The sequence below is a fragment of the Hyalella azteca genome, unplaced genomic scaffold (assembly GCF_000764305.2).
Source record: "Hyalella azteca isolate HAZT.00-mixed unplaced genomic scaffold, Hazt_2.0.2 contig16209, whole genome shotgun sequence".
Lineage (NCBI taxonomy): Eukaryota > Metazoa > Arthropoda > Malacostraca > Amphipoda > Hyalellidae > Hyalella > Hyalella azteca.
This window is the reverse complement of record NW_025946036.1, coordinates 310,407-329,916: the sequence shown is the minus strand read 5'-3', so window position 1 is coordinate 329,916 and position 19,510 is coordinate 310,407. Positions and strand designations below refer to the sequence as shown.

Below are 19,510 nucleotides of genomic sequence, written 5' to 3'. Positions count from 1 at the left end.
AATTACAGATAGTTGTGCAGCTGTAATTGGTATATTTTAAACAATAGCACATAGATTAATTTTAGATAAAACACACTGGTTGCCTCGTCGCCTAACATTCTCCTGCTCGCATATACATAACGAACCAAGTAAAGGCGAACCGAGCTTGAATGGGATTCTACCATTGGACGAAGCTTCACCATCATGTTTAATATCCTCCGTTGAAAATTGGATCTTAGATACAACGGCTTTCACTTTCACATTAATGTTTATCATAATATTCGGTGTCACAATCTTATCTCGGAACTTTTGTTGTTTAGTGCAATGGGATTTTAACATTTTTTATAAATAATCAAAGCCTTTCAGAGTAACGTTTCCAGTTACGCAAATGTTACATGTCCATAGCTGACTCAATGCAGAGCAGCTTAAACACCGCTCGAGTACGGTAAGTTTTTGCCGCAGCTGATGGAGGTCAAGTATACCTTATGGCTTCGGTTCTTGCTGTAAACGAGGTTTATATGTGCTTGGCTACTGCGGCGGTCAGGCGCCGCCTTATTAAGAATTTTATGCTCCTCTCTGCTTGCAGTCAGGTGTGCTGCACCCAATTTAGGGTATTTGCGCAAGGAAATTGCCTAAAATAAGAGTTATGGGGAACCTCTTGACCTCGATCTCAAGATTTGTTCTATTTCCATACGATCACAAGATTCATTTCAGTTCTATACTCGTATTATACTATATTATAATATTTAAAAAACGATAAGCTGAATAGCATTCTTTGTGATTTATTTCAATAAATCTTGTCAGTACGTCTATAAAACGATTTTCATACAATTTAAGTTTATTTTGGGAAAACCAACATGAAAGAAGCAACGCTCACTTAGCGGCGTCAGGATTTTCAACCTCAGAAATCAATCACAACCTCATTGTTTGCCGAGCGTTATACCCTGATGATTTATGTCACCAGAGGCAAGAAAACAATATCAATATTTTGTTCTCGACGTTGATTATTACTGAAAGCATCTTTAAAAATGGAATCGATGGTTTCAGTTTTATAAACAAATTATATGCCATATATATGGTCGTTTATTAGGGGGGCGTGGCCGGAGCCCGGAGATATTGATAGCTTCGCGTCTGGCAGCAACAATGGATGTTGACAGATGAAGCATAATTGTGCCCTTTTAGAGATAAGATGTCACCGTGACTGAACCCTCAAAGCGTTTATTTTCTCGTAAAGAGAGATTGAATGTGAATGAGCCTTTTTAATTAGAATTGGACAAAGTTCAATCCAAGTACTCTCTCAACTGCCATGAGAGTAGAGAAAAAATAAAAAAATTATGTACATGCACAGATAGCGAGCTAGCAGCCGTGTGAATAAAAACTTGCTAAAGCCAAATTCCATGAGAAACGAACTCAGGTCCATGCTAGCAGTTTGAATTCAACCCTATCAAGGACAATAAAATGTTAAGACGTAAGAAAAGGTAAAGAAGACAAGTCATTTTTATATTTATTATTTAATAAATACATAAAGTTCTGGATCTAATATTCATTGAGTGACGCTGCAAAATTGGTTTCAAGATAAATTATGGCTGAATTTGTTCTTTTTGCAACGAATTATTAGTGTATGCTTTACATGAATAAATATGTAAAATGTCAAAACGATATTGCGTTGTATTAGCTATAGCCTATAAATGATAGTTACTGTTTTGAAATCTTTCATCTACCAATTAACTCCCGAGTTCACCAGCCGTTCGATTTGAAATGCAACAGAAAAAAAGTACCTGGTTTAACTGAAAAGGGCAGTTTCCAGATACTTCGATTTATGAAAATCTGCTAAAAAGAAAGCCTAAATTTTAATATTTGAAATAATTACCTCAAACAAATATAATGATCACAATGAGGAATCTTTTGCATAAAAAAATTGATTCTCTATTTTAGTACTATTTTGACTCTAATTTTGAATTGCATCCTCCTGGCGTTTCAAGCATTCGAGAGAAGGGAGGAGGGAGGAGTCAGGAGCGAGCGTCTGCCGTCAACGGTCAACTGAGCTCATTCTTCGCCTGACATCGTTCACAGAGCTAGCCTCAGCTAGGTACTCGTCGTGCATCCTGTCATCATGAGGGAAATTGTTCATCTTCAGACTGGCCAATGTGGCAACCAAATTGGAACAAAGGTACGTTGTGTGATGCTAGGTTTATGCTTCAAACCGTTATGTATTTGACCTAAGTTTTGATGTATTTATGTTTATACGTAACGCGTTGATGTTATTTCCCTTTGAGTTTGGCGGAAGCCTCCCGGCGTTTCCTCCATTTTCTTCGCTGCACTATTAGTATAGGATGTTGCAGGATCCCAGTACAAGAAAATGTGAATGTTTTTCGCTTCATTTGCCTTTTCTTCTAGTTTAATTTAATATCATACTCATTGGCAGCTTTACACAAGAAGAAAGACTGAGCACAAAAATTTTTCCCAAATTTCGTAGTACGCGCTCATTATGATGAGTTTACCGCCAATCATGACTAAAGTCGCCATTTTTTTTTGCTTCTGTTCTTACCTCATCTGTCTAGACTCAAGAGTCTAGAATGTTCCTATACAAGTCGAGAACAGTTATTTTACTTGAATGATCTTTTTTTAATTCAGTGTTGATATTTTATTTCTTTAGCATAGGAAGGTAACGGCTCATATCGTGAAATGTGTTATGATAATAGAATGATGGTTCCTAGCCAATGATGAAAAAATGTAGTGCCCTAAATAAATTGTTGTATTGATTGACATACTCTACATAGGTTTGAAATATTGGTAACGTCACCGATTTTTCGTTAGTAATATTATATCATTACTTTATTTCAAATTTGCGTTGGTACTAAATATGTGAAATTGTCAGTGGTGGATCGTTGTTGTAGCAAGTCATACGCAACCGCAAGTAGGTTGATAGCTATCAATCGCGAATGGCAGTGAAATGTGATTTTTATGTATTTATGTATTGGTTATCTAAGTTAATCAAAAAGACTATTGTCATTGAGATAATATTTCGTTAATAAAGGCTCCTATAGTTTAATCATAATTCACATAGATTTACCTAATTGTGCTATCTATGGATTATACTGGTTGTAATAGGGATAGCTTCTGATACTAGTAGTGATAGTGAGTTCTTTCTGAGACCTAGTTAATCTAATTGATAACCACGTATAAGCAATATCGCTTTTTTTGTCTTACACAAATTTTGTTCCACAGTTCTGGGAGATCATCAGCGATGAGCATGGCATCATGCCTAATGGCGAGTACACGTCAGGAGTGGAGCAGGACCTAAAGGACCTGCAGCTGGAACGCATCAATGTCTATTACAATGAAGGCAATCAGGGCAAATATGTGCCTCGAGCCGTGCTGGTCGATCTCGAACCTGGCACCATGGACAGCGTCAGAGCCGGACCTCACGGCCAACTCTTCAAGCCCGACAGTTTTGTATTTGGTGAGAATCATTGATTTAGCCATTAATGGAATAAGCTGAATATTTTTCTTCTCTTGAATAATTATAGATGTAATTTTTTTCGATGCAAATTTTTATTTTGTCTTAAAAATTAACAGTATTTTCTGAATATCAGTTCTTCGAATCAGTAATTTTAGTTATATATTTTCGATAAAAAAAGTCAAATGAGTTGAATGCACTGTTAGACTGGAGCTCAATATATAAAGATTCTCTCTATATATGTCTCAGTTGAAATGAATGTATACATTTATAATGCAAGTTCAAAGTTAATAACTGTGTTTTTCCTCGTAGGCCAGAGCGGCGCAGGCAACAACTGGGCCAAGGGTCACTACACAGAGGGCGCTGAGCTCGTTGACGCGGTGCTCGATGTTGTAAGGAAGGAGGCCGAGAAGTGCGACTGCCTGCAGGGCTTCCAACTCACGCACTCCTTGGGTGGTGGCACGGGATCTGGTATGGGCACCTTGGTCGTTTCAAAGATCAGAGAAGAATTTCCAGACAGAATAATGAACACCTTCTCAGTAGTGCCTTCACCTAAAGTGTCCGACACCGTCGTCGAACCTTACAATGCTACTCTATCAATTCATCAACTCGTTGAGAATACCGACGAAACTTTCTGTATTGATAATGAGGCTTTGTACGATATTTGCTTTAGAACTCTGAAATTGCAAAATCCTACCTATGGCGATCTCAATCATCTCGTCTCTCTTACTATGTCCGGTGTCACAACCTGTCTGAGGTTCCCTGGCCAACTTAATGCTGATCTGCGTAAGCTCGCTGTCAATATGGTTCCTTTCCCTCGTCTTCATTTCTTCATGCCTGGCTTTGCTCCCTTAACGGCTCGAGGTTCTCAGCAATACCGCGCCCTCACCGTACCCGAGCTCACGCAGCAGATGTTCGACGCTAAGAACATGATGGCCGCGTGCGATCCTCGTCACGGTCGCTACCTCACCGTCGCCGCCATCTTCCGTGGCCGCATGTCCATGAGGGAAGTCGACGACCAAATGTACAGCATTCAAAACAAAAACTCTTCATTCTTTGTGGAATGGATCCCCAACAACGTCAAAACTGCTGTATGTGACATTCCTCCTCGCGGTCTCAAAATGTCTTCCACTTTCATTGGCAATTCCACTGCCATCCAAGAGCTTTTCAAGCGCGTATCGGAGCAGTTTACTGCCATGTTCAGGCGTAAGGCTTTCTTGCATTGGTACACCGGCGAAGGCATGGACGAAATGGAGTTCACTGAAGCCGAGTCTAACATGAACGATTTGGTGTCAGAGTATCAGCAGTACCAAGAAGCAACCGTCGATGACGATGGCGAGTTTGAAGAAGAACAAGAAGCTGAAGGAGAATTTGCTTAATTATTGCAATAGTTAATAGTCCGTTACGATATTATTTCTGAGTCTCTTACCAATCTCTCTCTAGATCTGTCTAATGACTTCCATTGGCTGTGGCATTTCTTCTTACGCATAGTATGCAGTTAATAAACGTGTCAATGGTTAGTATATTTCATTACCACTTGGTGCAGTTATTTAGTATTCTCTTTCTGCGAAATGATTACTAGAAGATTATTGTGTTGATCGAAAGAATCCAGTCTAATTGTTGAAATGATTACGGTGGAGTCGGCAATGAAAATAGTTGTAATATGTGTACTGAACTACATAAAATTTTTGAAAGACAATGAAAACCTAACTGGCGTAGCTAGAAGCTCTAGCGATCGTGAAATTTTAAAATAAGTAATGAACTTGTACGGATTCCAATGAGTTGCCAAACGAAAGCTACTGCTTCATTCACGAAGGCGTTCGATATATCAGTTGGAACATGACTGCACTGTATAGATCACTGAAAAAAGGAAAAGTATCATATTCTAGTAAATAGAACTTCTTTAAGAAGAGAACACATCAATGAATTTTAAATTTTTCTTGCGCATGAGAATATCAATAAGCTGTAATACGAGTGAGTATACATTGCGCAGTACGATTCGTGAAAGCGATCATAGGCCAAGTCAAGAGATAAATAAATTTGCAACAAATAAATAGATGAAAAGGAGAAATAATAATATGAGTGAAATTGGACAAGATGCATTTCTATAGACCCAATGGTGTATCTGGCTCTGTGGGCGTTACATCAATAGAATGTCTAATGCAACTCGAATGTTTTGATTCATAATGGCTAGAATTACCCAAAGTACAGCTAATATTACCTAGAGTTACTTCCGGCTTATTAAAGGCGCGGCCACATCCATCACTAAAGGCAGGTGATAATAATATATAATATAATAGTAATAAGAATATACGTTAATGGACGCTATTTCAAGAGACTTTTTGAAAAGTACGACTTCGGCAAATCACCTGAATATTTTTACTTACAATAATCGTTTTCTGGCACATGCATTTCTTCTAAAATTTGATATCAATAAATTTAATCTAAAATTCGACGGGTATCCACGCATTGGATTGGAACCTTTGATTTTTTCTTTTTTTTCAAAGTGTGGAATTTATGCGAATAATGGTAATAGAAGAAAATTGCTTGTCCACGATTAGGTAGGTAATTAAATCAGCCTAATCATAACGCCTTCCAATTTGTTCCGGCTCATTTTGGAACTCGATGCTTATTGAATTGCATCAGAAGGCTTCAACGATAACATGCGTCAATTCTCTTAAAAGTGATACTTTTTTGTGATTATATATAAAACCATTCTCCACAGATAATGCACTGGGCTGATTCTGTAATGGATAATTAAAGTTATAAAGCTTATTGATTCGAACTTCTGCTCGCCATTTCTTAGGAGCAAAGAATCTCTCATTGCCTCCAATAATTCGTATTTTAAATATGGAATTTGTGTTTTTCTACCCTAAACGCCAGGAAACCTCGCACAACACGCCGCTGGTCTGCAATAGAAAGGCTCTATTTTATAAACAAAATAACATGTTCTAACGCGCTCATAACAGCTTCGTTGTCATCGTGTGGTTATCGAACCATAAAGATCGAATTTCTGCTTATCTTTAGTGGCGAGCGGCGAAGTACGAGCACTTTCTGCCGAATGGCAATTTATGTCATTGACGGTAGTATATTGGACGAGATTACTCATGGTTGAAATAAAAGATTACTCATCAAGTCGAGGCTGTCGATTAAATCACCAAGACTTGAGCGTTACACCAAGCGTGGGTCACCAGTCATCATAAACAATTTCCTAGAATATCTTCTACATGCAGATCGACACAAACTCCTAGCCATGGTTGAACTAGTATAAGGTTGACTCATGAGAAGCTCATTTTCGCGGATGGAGCTTGTTTTTCGCCTATGACGTAACTGATCTCAGTGACGTCACGGGCATTAACCAATCACCAAAATGCGTTCAAACCAGTCAACCAATCCGTCATGGGAATGACGGGTTTGTTTACGTTTCTCGATCTACGCGACGTAACAAGAAAGCTGAACTGAAAGGCGGAACTTCTCGTGGGTCAACCTTATATAGTTCAACCATGCTCCTAGCCTAGTGAACCAATTTTTAGTTGGGATCATTCTATTGAAATTAACTAAGTTCAGTGGCGGGATATCAACACGGCAAGTTTGTTCCGGAAATAGGGAGTGTCCTCGAACAACTGACCTCGTGACGTCACGCTGATCAGAAAGCGAGATCGATACGCATGGTACGGCGCCCTAATTTTTCTTGCTACCCACCTTTTACGTGTAAAGTATGAACTCGAAACCAAATATAGTGTCTTTTGAATGTCAAGAAGTTAAATCCCATCAAGACCGTTGAGTTTTCATCGTTGTTCGTGTGAAAAAGTCGTTGAAAGATTAAGGTGTAAGATCACTTAGATTCGTTCAGACTATCTGAATGCAATAATAAAACGAAAGAACCCGTTAAGGCAAATAATTAATTTTTAGTTCAGTTACAAAGAATATATGTTCCTTTATCTTAAATGAGAAAAGATATTCTGTACATCATTTGTAAACATTAGAAAACAACATATTTAGAAACCGATTCCTCTGTGTTTACACGGTGATAATTACCATCAGACAACGGATTTTGCGTCATAACAGGTCACTGTCATTTTTCTCGAAGTTCGGCAATGATGCTCAACAAACTTGACACAGAAGCTCAACAAACTTAACACTCTCTCATTTGGATTGAAGCTTTCGTCTTTTTTGAGAGGCATTGTTGGGGTCGGCCGAAGCCTTCCTCTTCTTTGGAATGGTTTTCTCATCGGAAGAGGCAGGAGCGTGTTCTTCTGCATCTTCCCGCTCTTCCTGATCATCGTTACTGTTGTTCAAGCGCTCAAGTTTGTTAGTTTCAATTTTGAAATCTCTCAGGGTGCTCAACTTCATTCCTGTCATTAAATTGACTTTAGAACGCTTGGAAAGTTGAATGACAAGCTTTTCATACTTTTCGATGGCGAATACAAGAGCAGGGATGAGTTTGGACTCCTTCATTGCTGTTTGAAGGGCGATGTTTCGATCGCCACTGCGCGCTTCTTCCACGTAGTTAAGGAATAGGTAGAGAGGCTCGGACAGCAGCTCCCCAGACATGTGCACCAAACGCTCGAACTTCTCTGATATCTGAGGATAATTCTTAACTCTGAACAAGTCGAGGTAGTAACGAATGTAAAGCGCCATTATACCGTAAATTTTCTCAGCCTTTTTAATCACCAAATCCATAACGGGTCCAAGTGGAAGGGCTGATCGCACGACCTCGTTCATAGCTTTAATGATGACACCCAACTTAATGTTTACATTTTCTTCAACCTTGTCTGATGGATAGTCTGTGGGCGTACAAAGATGAGCTCTCATTTTATTGAGTGACATCTCAGTGATGGCCAAAGAGCTATCCAGATGCGCCATAAGCACACTGATGCTTCCCGTAACCGTCGACTCGGAAATTATGCTGAATTCGATGCGGGTATCACTCACTATGACGCTCTCATCGTTGTCTCCCAAACAGTGGTAAATGTCACGAGCCAAGTGCTGATCAAGATTGTGGCGTGCATTAATTTGGTCAGACAAGAAAAGCAGAAGTTTCATAATTGCTTCACAAAGAGGGACATAACCGATGCTTTTCTCTTTGGAAAATTTCTCAACCCATTCATAGGCTTTCTGGAGTTCTTCAGCATCATGATTAATGATACACACGACTTGGGCAATGATCTGAACTATGGTAGTTGAATCCTTCATAAGGGCTTGGTTATCTTCTATTCCCAAGAGCCTCACGAGCATTTTTTGGCATCCTTTCACTACCAGAAATGCCAATGTGTTAACATCATTACTGGCTGATTTGTTCGTGATATCCTTCAAAATTTGTTCGAGTTTGTCTCCGTGGTGCTTCACAAAATTGTCCATGAGCGAGTGCACAATGTTAACACATGTGTGTAATTTCGCAACTTCTCTTTCGTCGTCAGGGTCAACGCGGCCGCAGAGCTCAAAACATTCCACAAACAGGAGACGAGCCAGACGACGTAGATAAGGAAGGTGACGGTCGCGCTCCTGAATTGACAAGTTCGAGTGTGCGGAAACGTGGCTCTCCACGCAAGACAAAAGATATGCCTGGTGAAGGAAAGGCGAACATTACCATGTAAAACAAATGTAGTCATATCAAGGACTACTACACACAGGACATGCATAGCCTATGTCCAGCCTCTGCTAGCAGAGGCGATCGCCTACACTATGAAAATGCTGTTGAGCCTGTTGTTTTAGTGGCATCAACAAATGATATGCCCATAATTGTTTCATACAATAGTATTACAATGTGTGTAGTAGTCCTTGGTCAGAACCATAGACTTTTTGCCAGTTTTGAAGTTCAATAGTCATATATAAATCAAAAATGAAACAATTATAGGCTTATGCGATACGAGCAACTAAAGTTCAGAAACAATAAAAGGTCTCATTGATGCACAAAAAAGTTAAATTGATAGATTGATTTCAGAGTCAAAACTTTTTTTTAAATCGTTTAAAATTAATACAATAACACCTTGTATGAGGAATTTACTCGTAAAATAAAAAATGTATTTTACATAAAAACGTTCTCGACACTCAATAAAAGGCGTGAATATTCTTAAAAATTTATTATAATTCATTATTTAATTTCATGTGTTTTACTTCAAAGCAGCTAGAGATAATCGGTAATCACCTGAAGTTCTTGGCATTCTGCGAATGGGAGGTCGGTTTGCTCGCCTTCTCCTTCACAGAGGCACAAAGCAAGCATTTCTGTCACCACAGAGAGCCGTAAGATCGATTTGAAATCAACTTCATTCTTTGAGCTGACTCGGCCTTTCCCTTTGGAAGTTCCTTCTCCTTTCTTGGATGCAGTTGATTTTGCGCTTTTCACCTAAAAACAACGAAATTATCTTGAAAACAAGTATTCCTTTTAAGTTCAATACATCAAATAACAATCAATAAATATTTTCAAGATTTAAGTACAGAAATGATATCAACATGGCTTAACCGCAAGAAAACTCACCTTTACAAGCTCCACAATTTTCCTCTGCTTCTTGAAAAGATCCACGCAAAGTTGCATTTTTTCTTTTGGACGGCTGACATCGCACAAAAATGTGTGACCGATTACAGCATCATAAACAGAGAACATAATCTGGGCCAGCAACTGATTCTTTTGTCCCAATGCAGAAAGTGAAAAATCGGTATTGTTATCGAAATCTAGATCATTCAGTTCACACGTGGACAGCTTTTGTTCGAGCACATCGAAAGTGCGGCAAACATCGTTGAGGATTTCGGGCGAATTTGCATCGTCTTCGTCATCATCCAGAAGACTTTTTGAATGCGCAGGATTTTCCTCCAGCTCGCGATAAAACACTTTACAAGCAGCAATAACTGATAGCAGGTCACCGAGAGGCTCCTGTAAGATCCAACTGTCTCCTTGTAGCGTCACCAAGTCTTTCACCACAATTGGATTTAAGCAAGCAGGTCGTGTGTCAATGAACGCTGAGAGATGTTGCAGGAGGAGACCTAGAATGTTCACAGTGAGCTTGCGGTTTGCACGGCACACGTCGTAGAGCCCCTTGTAGAGAGCTGAGCGCACCTGAGAATATATAGATAACCAAAATCAGTTGATGAAAACTTTAGAGATATCACAAGCAAATTAATGTGCTACATCTTAATAGTATTTTTAACACACATGTTGAAAGTTTAGAAAAAGGGTGCGGATACTTTGAAATTTCAATTCAGGATTGTTTAACAAGAATATTTAACTAATCTTCCATCGACTGTTGAGAACGATGTTATCAAAAACAAAAAACACACCTCATGTTGTTGAGAAAAGCAACGACGCAACAGGGCGAGCAGTTCATAACACAGACTTTCGTGCTGGCCCAGGTCACTCCCATGTACCTGACAAATAAGAAACTGAAGGCTATAACAGAAAAGTAATCATTTCACACAAACAATGAAATCGTTGAAGGCCCAAAGAATTTCTAACTCGATGGCTTAGAAATAGATCCACTATGGTTACTGACAAATTTATAAGATGCGGTATGACAACAGTTCTATTTAGTTTTTCCATGAATTTCCTTCCATGAAACTTTAAATACGCGTACTTGAGCAGCAGTAGCACTTATTTGTGACAGCGCTGAAGAGAAGGAGAATGACGCCTGAGATGAGGAGAGGGTTGTCTCAACACGCAAGTGTCGCAGAAGCAAAAGCAGCCCTTGCACAGCAACCACCCGACAGTGGACAGTCCTGCACATGCCAATCATTTCATAGGTTAGTCACACAAGATTGAAGCTAACTTATTTAAAAAATTAATGAGCATCGTATCATGGCAAGTTATATTGGATTAAATATTATACAAGTAATACGAAATTTTAAATATTACATCATCATTGCAGGATAGTAGCAATATTAAGGAAACTCTCTCAAGACTGATTTGAATGATGAAATACAGTAGGCCCATTAAAACCGAGAACCGCCGGATCAATCGCAAGTTTTACAATATCTAAGTTAAAATCAAATACGTACAAGAAGTATAAACTGCATTATCACAATCCTAACTTTAATACGATATTTATAAATAAGAAATAAGAATTGTGAGTTAGAAGTAGACAAGCAACAACAGAAATCTAATTCAACAAATCATCAAACATTTGAACAAAGGTATAAGCAATATAAAAAATATAATGCTTAGGTTTACATCATACCTTGAGAAGAGCATCTTCCTGAGAGTCAACATGAGGGCATCTCTGAGAGGTACATCCATACGGAACGTGTTGCTGAGAGCGTGCAGGATGGAGACGGCCGTGGCTGGTTGGTGGTGTTGCAGCTGCTCCAGCAGCAGCTCCCTTACAAGACTTTGATGTTCAACAAGAACCATCGGAGAACAGCGACCGATGCGGCTCAGGGCAGCTGAAAACGAAAAAAATTAAGGAATAATTCAAGGGAACACCATTAAAGATGATGCAATACTAATTAGAGCATTCGTTATCAATATTATTTCATCTTCAATTCAAAAGAGGTATATGGGTAATTTGTTGCAAGAGGTATATGGGCAAAGAATCAAATGAATATGGGCTAAAAACAAATCAGCTGAATAAAAAAATTTGTAAAATTTGAGATTTGCACAGATCTTCAACTTCTTGCAGTTTTGTTATATCAATTAAGAGACAAAATTTCCCGATTTTGTAACGCCCAATAAAAAATACTACAAAAACGGTACGAGAAACGAACATAACGATAAAACTACATAAAATAATTTAGTTTGCAGGCGCTACCAAGATAGTGTCGAGGGCGCGAGGCGATGAGAGAGCAGTTAGCAATTTGTTTGAGGCAGTGTGGAGCTGTCTGGGGATGAGATGACAGCAGCAAGGGTAAACACGTTACCCCCAGACTGGCAGCTTCATCACGTACACCAGCTCCCCCTTCCAGGAGGCTGAGCAGCACCACACACACACCGCTACACACCTGAAGGGAAAATATTTACACACAAAATCTTTAGAGCAAATTCATGCAAATCGTCTAGTACAAAAATACATGAAAATAATTCTAGCTCTTGCAATAGAGCTCAAGTTTCGGAAGACCTATCAAAACGAGGGAAACAATCCAGTCAGTATCTCATACCTATTTATTAATAAACTTCATTAAAATCAGTTCGTGTGTCAAGAGACTGTTTGAAAAAAGGTGATTAAATTTAAGAAAAATATGTACTATAATTGCTTAAGTATCATCAAAAACCTGCTGCCAGCCTTGAGCACTGTTGACTATTGTGGTACGCAAGACATTCTGCAGATCCACTGCTAGGGGCCACACTCTGCGTAGCCACGCACTGTGACGACTCTTTTGTGCCAGCAGCAAACTGTGATGAATGCTCTTGCATACAGCCTCGACCACCTCAAAGAAGATATATCAAAGGTTGATTAATAAAATACATAAAATAGGGTCAATGATATACATAAAAATTAGAGTTTTAACATAGAATGATGCTTTTGAATTTTCTAGTATTGAATTCAAACAAATAACCACTTGAGTGCAATATATTTTTTATCGAAATTTGAGATTAAGAGTTCTTCTTGGTTGACTACTCATTTCTGAAGAAATCCTACATGGCTATGACTGCAATTGCACACATTTGATTAATAAAACGAAAAATAAAATACTAAGGCATCATCACCTGGTCTTGGTATCGTTCAATGGAGGCCAGAGAGAGTGCAAGAGAGAGATTGAATGGAGAAAAAAGAACATGAGGGAGCCAGCGAGCAGTTTTGAGGAGCTTGATGTAGTCCTTAGCAATGCTTGGATCAAACTGAGCCAGATGCGTGACATGCAAGATGACGGTTCCTTGTGCCTCGCGCAAGTCCCTCTGAGCTCTATCAGTATCTGTCATCACAAGAATGAGTGAAAAAATATGTAATAATTAGCATTCATGAATTGCAACCTACATTTGCTGACCAGCAAACGGAGATAAATGTTACAAAATAATATGAATAATTTACAGATTAGGTAATCAAATTCCATCAAGCAGAAGCTTACTGATCTGTTGGTCCGTCACTTCAGCAGAGTTAATTTCATCCATTGAGGCTATAGGTTGCGGTTGCTCTGCTAGCATTTTCTTCTCCTGCTCTCGGAAATAAGCTTCGACAGTTCTGATAGCAGCTCCTGGGATCTTTGATTGGGTGAGCAGCACGAGCTGATAGATAATGGGCGGCACGTTCTGGTACTCGAGAGAGCGTAGCACGCGCTCTACCTTCAGAACTATGTCGGTAAGCTCCTGTTTCTCTAAGTTCATCTCTCTGTGTTGAAAAAGTGCAGGAATGTTTAGAATATGGAGATATTTAGAAAACATCATAACAGAAAACATTGAATGTTACTACACATCAATAAATTTAAAATCGTTATATATAGAAACAATCTTTTGTTGGTTTATTTTCGAAAATTGTATAAAAAATAGTAATTAAATTCACGACGAACTACAATAAAATCATGTTTTTGTCATAAATTGAGATAAGTTACCAGGAACAGTCAATATGCAATTATAACATCAAAATAGTAAAATTCTCCGAATAGTGAAAAAGATTTCCCATACTATAATTGAGTGAAGGAACTCACTTGAATGCCACCAGTAAGCTGGAGGTGGTGGTGGCAGGCCATGTTTGCTCACAGAAGGTCTGAATGACATGATACTTGAAGTCTTCACCAGTCATTTCCCGCGTCCCGCCCAATATTATGTCCTGTCGTTTGCTGATGGTGCACACAAGCTTCGGCAATATATCTAGCCATCTGAGGGTTAAGTACCAAGTACATTATCTTTCATTAGCTATTTCAAAGCAACAAAACAAAATGAAGTGTCAGTGCTGAAAAGCAATGAAATGTGAGTAGCAAAGTCGGAATACATCCCTAACGCAATTCTCAGTCTTTGTTCCACTGCAGTGTTTAAGAAATAAATGATACAAAACGTCGAAATTCCTGCAAAAAATTCACTATTAATTAGCAATAGATTCTATACCATGGAAACAAACATTGAGGTCGGGGAGAACAATGATAAACAATAAATTAGCTAGGAAATAAAATAAAAATGAAGAACCTCGTAATGTACCTACTGGGAGGTATATTCAATAGAAGTGATATGTAGTTATAAATCGATTATCACTTCTGATGTAGCATAAAAAAAGGTAGTATAGGGTTGTGAAAAAGAAATATAGCCCAATAAAAATTTTTTTTTGTTCATTTTCACTTGATTAAATAAATACAGAGAGACTGTACATGATCTTTTCTCCTTTGTTATTGTAGCATTATTCTTAACGTCTGCACATAAATAACTATAATCTATGAATTTAAAAAATCACAGACAAGCTGATGTTAGCTGAATGAACACAACATGTGAATACTTAAAGACTTTGATATCTTACTGAATAAGTAGATTCGTCTTATTTGAAGTTCAAACAAATTGAAGTTAATGAATTCGATAGATGTAGCAACACTCAAGCTGACTAGATATCTTTTGTGACTACTATACCAAAGCCTATACTCTAGATGAGCATTACAGGTGCTGCAAATCATGTATCTAAAGAATTAATAATAGAAATCCTGTAGGAAATTGAAGACTTCGGAGCAATGAATGTGCTCATCCCTTACACTAACAATGCCACTCACACGAAGATATAATGGGATCTAATGAACACAAAATTTCCTCAGATGCATTCCTAAGCTGCCGACGACCTGGTATGATGCGGTAATAAGATGCAAATGGCTTTTTTGTTGCTTTGTACAAAAACTTTGGTGTTTGAAACCACACTGGTATTTAAAAAAAACTGTGTATAGGCTGGAAGCATGACTTTTACTAGCACAACTTTTGAAACACTCACAGTTTCTCACTCATATATTTTTATGAGGTATGCTGAATTTTTGTGGTCCTGTCATGACAACCCAACAATATGCATTTTTTAAATGGTTGCCAAAAATTCATTATTTGTGGTAGAGGGCAGTAAGAAACTTTGAAATAACTATAAATGCTGTAACATCTAACTCGCGCGTTGCCACCTGCACTTACAGTGCTAGGCAATATCTTATCCACACTAAGTCCGCGGACATGTCTTGCTCGTTTGAATATAAATATACAAACAAAACTAAGGCTTAAAAGTGGACTAACTTTATTCACTACATTTCTTAGTTATCGTAGTTTTAGTTATTAGTTCTCAACCTTCTCATCAGATTGAAGTTAAGAACGGAGTGACTACAGTAAAACACTTCAAAACAATTTACCGGCCATGGAGTGGCTCGCCCAACTTGGCGAGCTCAATGTACTGGTCAACAAAAGGCAGTAGGCAGTGCGTTGGGAACTGGTCTAGCTGCCGCAGTAGGACTCCTGTTAGTCCTCCCAATACATGCTCATTTATAGTAGCTCCAGTATCACTGGACTCCACTCGCACCAGCTCAAACAATGTCTCATAGACCTGAAAAGAAAATTCATGAATCCAGGAAAATATAGGATCTCATATACATTGTTTTTCTTAAAAATCTGAGAGCATCATAATTTTATTCAATTCAAACATTAAAATTCTTAAAATTGCCTGAAATTAAGCTTCAAAATTCAAATGCATTTTATTGCCACAAGAAGGATATATTCAGATAAACTATCTATGAAAGGGATAGATTTTGAGCTATATTTTTAATAATATATGAAATGCAAAGAAGTAGTACCTAACTAGCTGTTGAAGAGGTTACCTTGGTTCGAAGAGACAAACTCTCTCGTGTGACACCTTTGAGGGCAGTCAGTAAACCATCAGCAAGAGAGACGCCATGAGGCTCCTTCAGCTCCTGAGAGAGAATCTGGATGGAGGGAAAATGATAAGCAACTTACAACCTTCAAAGGAACAGACATACAAAATTATGCCACAAGTTATAAAAGTAATAACTTATTTGAAACTAATGATTGAATTTTTCCCTTTGTGAGCAAAACTTAACAAATAATAGGCACTTCTACATAGAACCATAGAAGGTACATTCCATTTACCTTGTTATATTATTAAAATTGTTTTCTATATATATCATAAAAAAATCTTATATTTTAAACCAGAACTACCATACTCAATGAGAGTTGGAAATAGTTTAATTAATATAGTTCAGTTGAAAATAAATTACTGAATTTGGAAGGATATAGCTAATTTAGGATGATAGTATTAGGAATTAATGATATAAAGTATTAAAGTTACAGCACTGGCCAGTGGCCACTTTGTTATCCTTTAGTGTTCTTTACCGTTCTTCATCTGGCTTCATTTTTCTTTAATTCTCTGGCAGACAGGCCACTCACCACTGAGGCCAGGCCAGAAACCATAAAATTTTTAATAATTAACCCAAATGAAAAGGACTGTAAAGCTAGCCTGCTAGGACCTAGGTGTAACTCAAATTAGTAAAAAAAGTATAAATCCAATTTTATTATAATAAAAAATACAAAAGTTAGTCAATTTGAAAAAAATTAGGTTTATAGCAACCCAGAATTTGTGCCCACAACTCACAAGCCACAGCCCAATCATCCAATGGCATTGGCAATGCCCATCACTATCAAATGTTTTTTTTTCATCCATAATTTTAAGAAATTCTGCCCCATAGGCCTATGTCAAATTGGGTTTGATGGATTATCATAGATAGCTAGGTTACCTAGGTACCCGGGTGCAGGCATGGAATATATCTTCTTGGCAAGCCGCGACTGAATTTTTCAAGCCGTGGTTTTATGGATTTGCCAGCCATGATTCTATTTCTTCAAGCTGTTATTCCATTTCACCGAGCCGTGAATTCCATATCTTGGCCATGAAAAGCCATTTACGAGGCGCAAATTTATTTACAAAGTCCATGCACGTGTTACCCAAAATCTCTAATTTTACCCTAAAACAGTCAAATGGCAACAATAAAATTTGTCTTACTGTAAGTTGAGCACGTGTTAATGCAGTCTGACTGCTTTGACATGACCGCAACTACGCATGATCTTCATTCTTCAACAAAATGTTTAGCTGATTTGTTTACATTACGATGTTTATGTTTTTTCTGCAGGATATTTTGCCGGGAATGGTAAAGCAATGCGGATTGCGAAAGTTGAAAATTTTATGAAGTGATATGTTTGTAAAGTGCAAACTGCGATTTTTCAATCAAACAAAAATTTATGACATTCGAGCGGCGAGATTTCATACCTACTGGCTACTGAAATTATATGATATTAGAGCCGCAATATTTCAGACAGAAATGGGACTTTTCCAGCCCTGCCCAGGTGGCAGGTACCCCTATTATCTTACAATATTGGAATTGGATAAAATGTTAAATAATTCATGGAATAAACAATGAAGCTGTTTCTAAAACAAATGTTTTGGTTTCTATTATGTAATTTTTGTTTTAATAAAATGTTAAAGAATTTGTTCATTATACCTAGTGGGCCAGTAGTGGCTAATAGGAGGACTAATTGCAGATGAGGGTTGAAACAAGCACTGAAATGACAGGCAATGATTGCTCTAACATATTCTTTTGTCAAATTAAATTCAGTGCAATTAGAATGCATGCCATGGGCCGGTCCTTTCTTACCCCATGAAGGCTGTGATCCTGTCTTATCCCATTTGACTATATAACTCAAATTAGTAAAAAAAATTAAAAATCCAATTTAATTTTAATAAAAAATACAAAAGTTAGTCAATTTGAAAAAAAAATTAGGTTTATAGCAACCCAGCATTTGTGCCCACAGCCCAATGGCAATGCCCATTGCCCATCACCATCAAATGACTTTTTTCATCTATAATTTCAAGAAATTCTGCCCCATGGCCATAGCTGATAGGCCTATGTCAAATTGGGTTTGATGGATTATCATAGATAGCTAGCCTGCTAGGTACCCCTAAATCCCCTATTATCTTACAATCATAGTGGCAAAGCAGAGAGTTTTTTAGACTCTCCCTCAAGTTCATTTTTGAGTCCTATAACTATAAGTAGCCAGTAAAGTATCCTGGATACTAGCATTATGGTTATGCCATTATCATACATAAGAAATTGGCTCAATTCTTGAGTAAATGAGGAAATTAAAAATGAACTGATTCTAAAAAATCTGTGGTTTGTCACTATGCTTACAATACCTATTGCCACATAGTGGCAACTGGCAAACCAGAGCTTTTTTGGAATCAGTTCATTTTTAATTTCCTCAATAACTCAAGATTTAAACAAATTTCTTAAGTATGATAATGCTGGTATCCATGATACTTTACTGGTCTACTTATTATAGGTCTCAAAAATGAACTTGAGGGAGAGTCTAAAAAACTCTCTGCTTTGTCACTATGCCTATTGGAATTGGATAAAATGTTAAATAATTCATGGAATTAACAATGAAGCTGTTTCTAAAACAAATGCTTTGGTTTCTATTATGTAATTTTTGTTTTTATAAAATGTTAAAGAATTTGTTCATTATACCTAGTGGGCCAGTAGTGGCTAATAGGAGGACTAATAGCTGCAGTGAGAAATTGCTTTAAAGATGGTAGCTAAATGATCATTCAATGATTCAAGATGGTTTCATGGTAAATTTAGAATACTGAACTGGCACAGTTACATAATTTGCAGGTAACTAATTGTTCTTAGTGTACCTTTATCACATGTTGATCTGAATCTTGAATCAGAAGATTTTCCAAATTGGAATAATCTTCTTTCTTGATTAATAATTGGTACTTTTTCAGCATTGTTATATTTAATAATAATATTACGTTTTTCTTTATGTATATCTCTGCATTTTCGATCGATGCCAGGCAGCTACGCCTACGGTTAGTTCTTTCAGTTCATCATTATCAAAGTCTGCTGGCGTGCAAGATTTTTTTTCTTCATTTGAAATCAATGGAGCCTTGCAAATTCGTCGTAGACTTGTAGGCTCTGGCTCTCGAGAAGACCGTGTACACGCACGTAGAATTCCCTTCCCGCCGGGCTGTACGATATGAAATAATGAAAATAAGGGAGAAGCAACAAGTTCGAATTCATCAAAATTACCCTGAATTTTGAAAATAACCCTTACATTATCAATCGAATAAAGAAAATTAAATTCTTGCAGTCAGAACAACAAATTTTCAGCAACTTGTCATGATTAATTATAATAAT

The 19,510-nt window shown here is 37.7% G+C and overlaps 2 protein-coding genes across 2 annotated transcripts; one reads left to right on the top strand and one right to left on the bottom strand.

Moving 5' to 3' along the window:
• Positions 1–2,027: 2,027 nt before the first annotated feature.
• LOC108680359 (tubulin beta-2 chain) lies at positions 2,028–4,959 on the top strand. Its single transcript, XM_018169164.2, has 3 exons — positions 2,028–2,149; positions 3,208–3,442; positions 3,752–4,959. The coding sequence occupies exons 1-3, from the start codon at positions 2,093–2,095 to the stop codon at positions 4,816–4,818; spliced, it is 1,359 nt and encodes a 452-aa protein (XP_018024653.1). The 5' UTR covers positions 2,028–2,092; the 3' UTR covers positions 4,819–4,959.
• Positions 4,960–7,323: 2,364 nt separating this feature from the next.
• Positions 7,324–19,340, bottom strand: LOC108680356 (Fanconi anemia group I protein). Its single transcript, XM_018169161.2, has 14 exons — positions 19,009–19,340; positions 16,124–16,228; positions 15,662–15,852; positions 14,009–14,179; positions 13,433–13,692; positions 13,074–13,279; positions 12,638–12,793; positions 12,178–12,367; positions 11,608–11,812; positions 11,008–11,149; positions 10,715–10,801; positions 9,918–10,493; positions 9,588–9,785; positions 7,324–9,004 (listed from the first exon to the last, which is right to left on the bottom strand). Exons 1-14 carry the CDS (start codon positions 19,099–19,101, stop codon positions 7,586–7,588), a joined length of 3,999 nt encoding a protein of 1,332 aa, XP_018024650.1. The 5' UTR covers positions 19,102–19,340; the 3' UTR covers positions 7,324–7,585.
• Positions 19,341–19,510: the final 170 nt, after the last annotated feature.

What these genes read in the sequence shown, in the direction of transcription:
- LOC108680356 (XM_018169161.2), bottom strand. Translation starts at nt 19,101, where the DNA reads ATGCTGAAAAAGTACCAATTATTAATCAAGAAAGAAGATTATTCCAAT. An exon ending in GCTTTTCTCAACAACATGAG is followed by an intron (nt 10,494 to 10,714) that starts GTGTGTTTTTTG and finishes ATATATTCTCAG; the next exon opens with GTGCGCTCAGCTCTCTACAA. An exon ending in CAGAATGCCAAGAACTTCAG is followed by an intron (nt 9,005 to 9,587) that starts GTGATTACCGAT and finishes TTCCTTCACCAG; the next exon opens with GCATATCTTTTGTCTTGCGT.
- LOC108680359 (XM_018169164.2), top strand. Translation starts at nt 2,093, where the DNA reads ATGAGGGAAATTGTTCATCTTCAGACTGGCCAATGTGGCAACCAAATT. An exon ending in GCAACCAAATTGGAACAAAG is followed by an intron (nt 2,150 to 3,207) that starts GTACGTTGTGTG and finishes TTTGTTCCACAG; the next exon opens with TTCTGGGAGATCATCAGCGA. An exon ending in GCCCGACAGTTTTGTATTTG is followed by an intron (nt 3,443 to 3,751) that starts GTGAGAATCATT and finishes TTTTCCTCGTAG; the next exon opens with GCCAGAGCGGCGCAGGCAAC.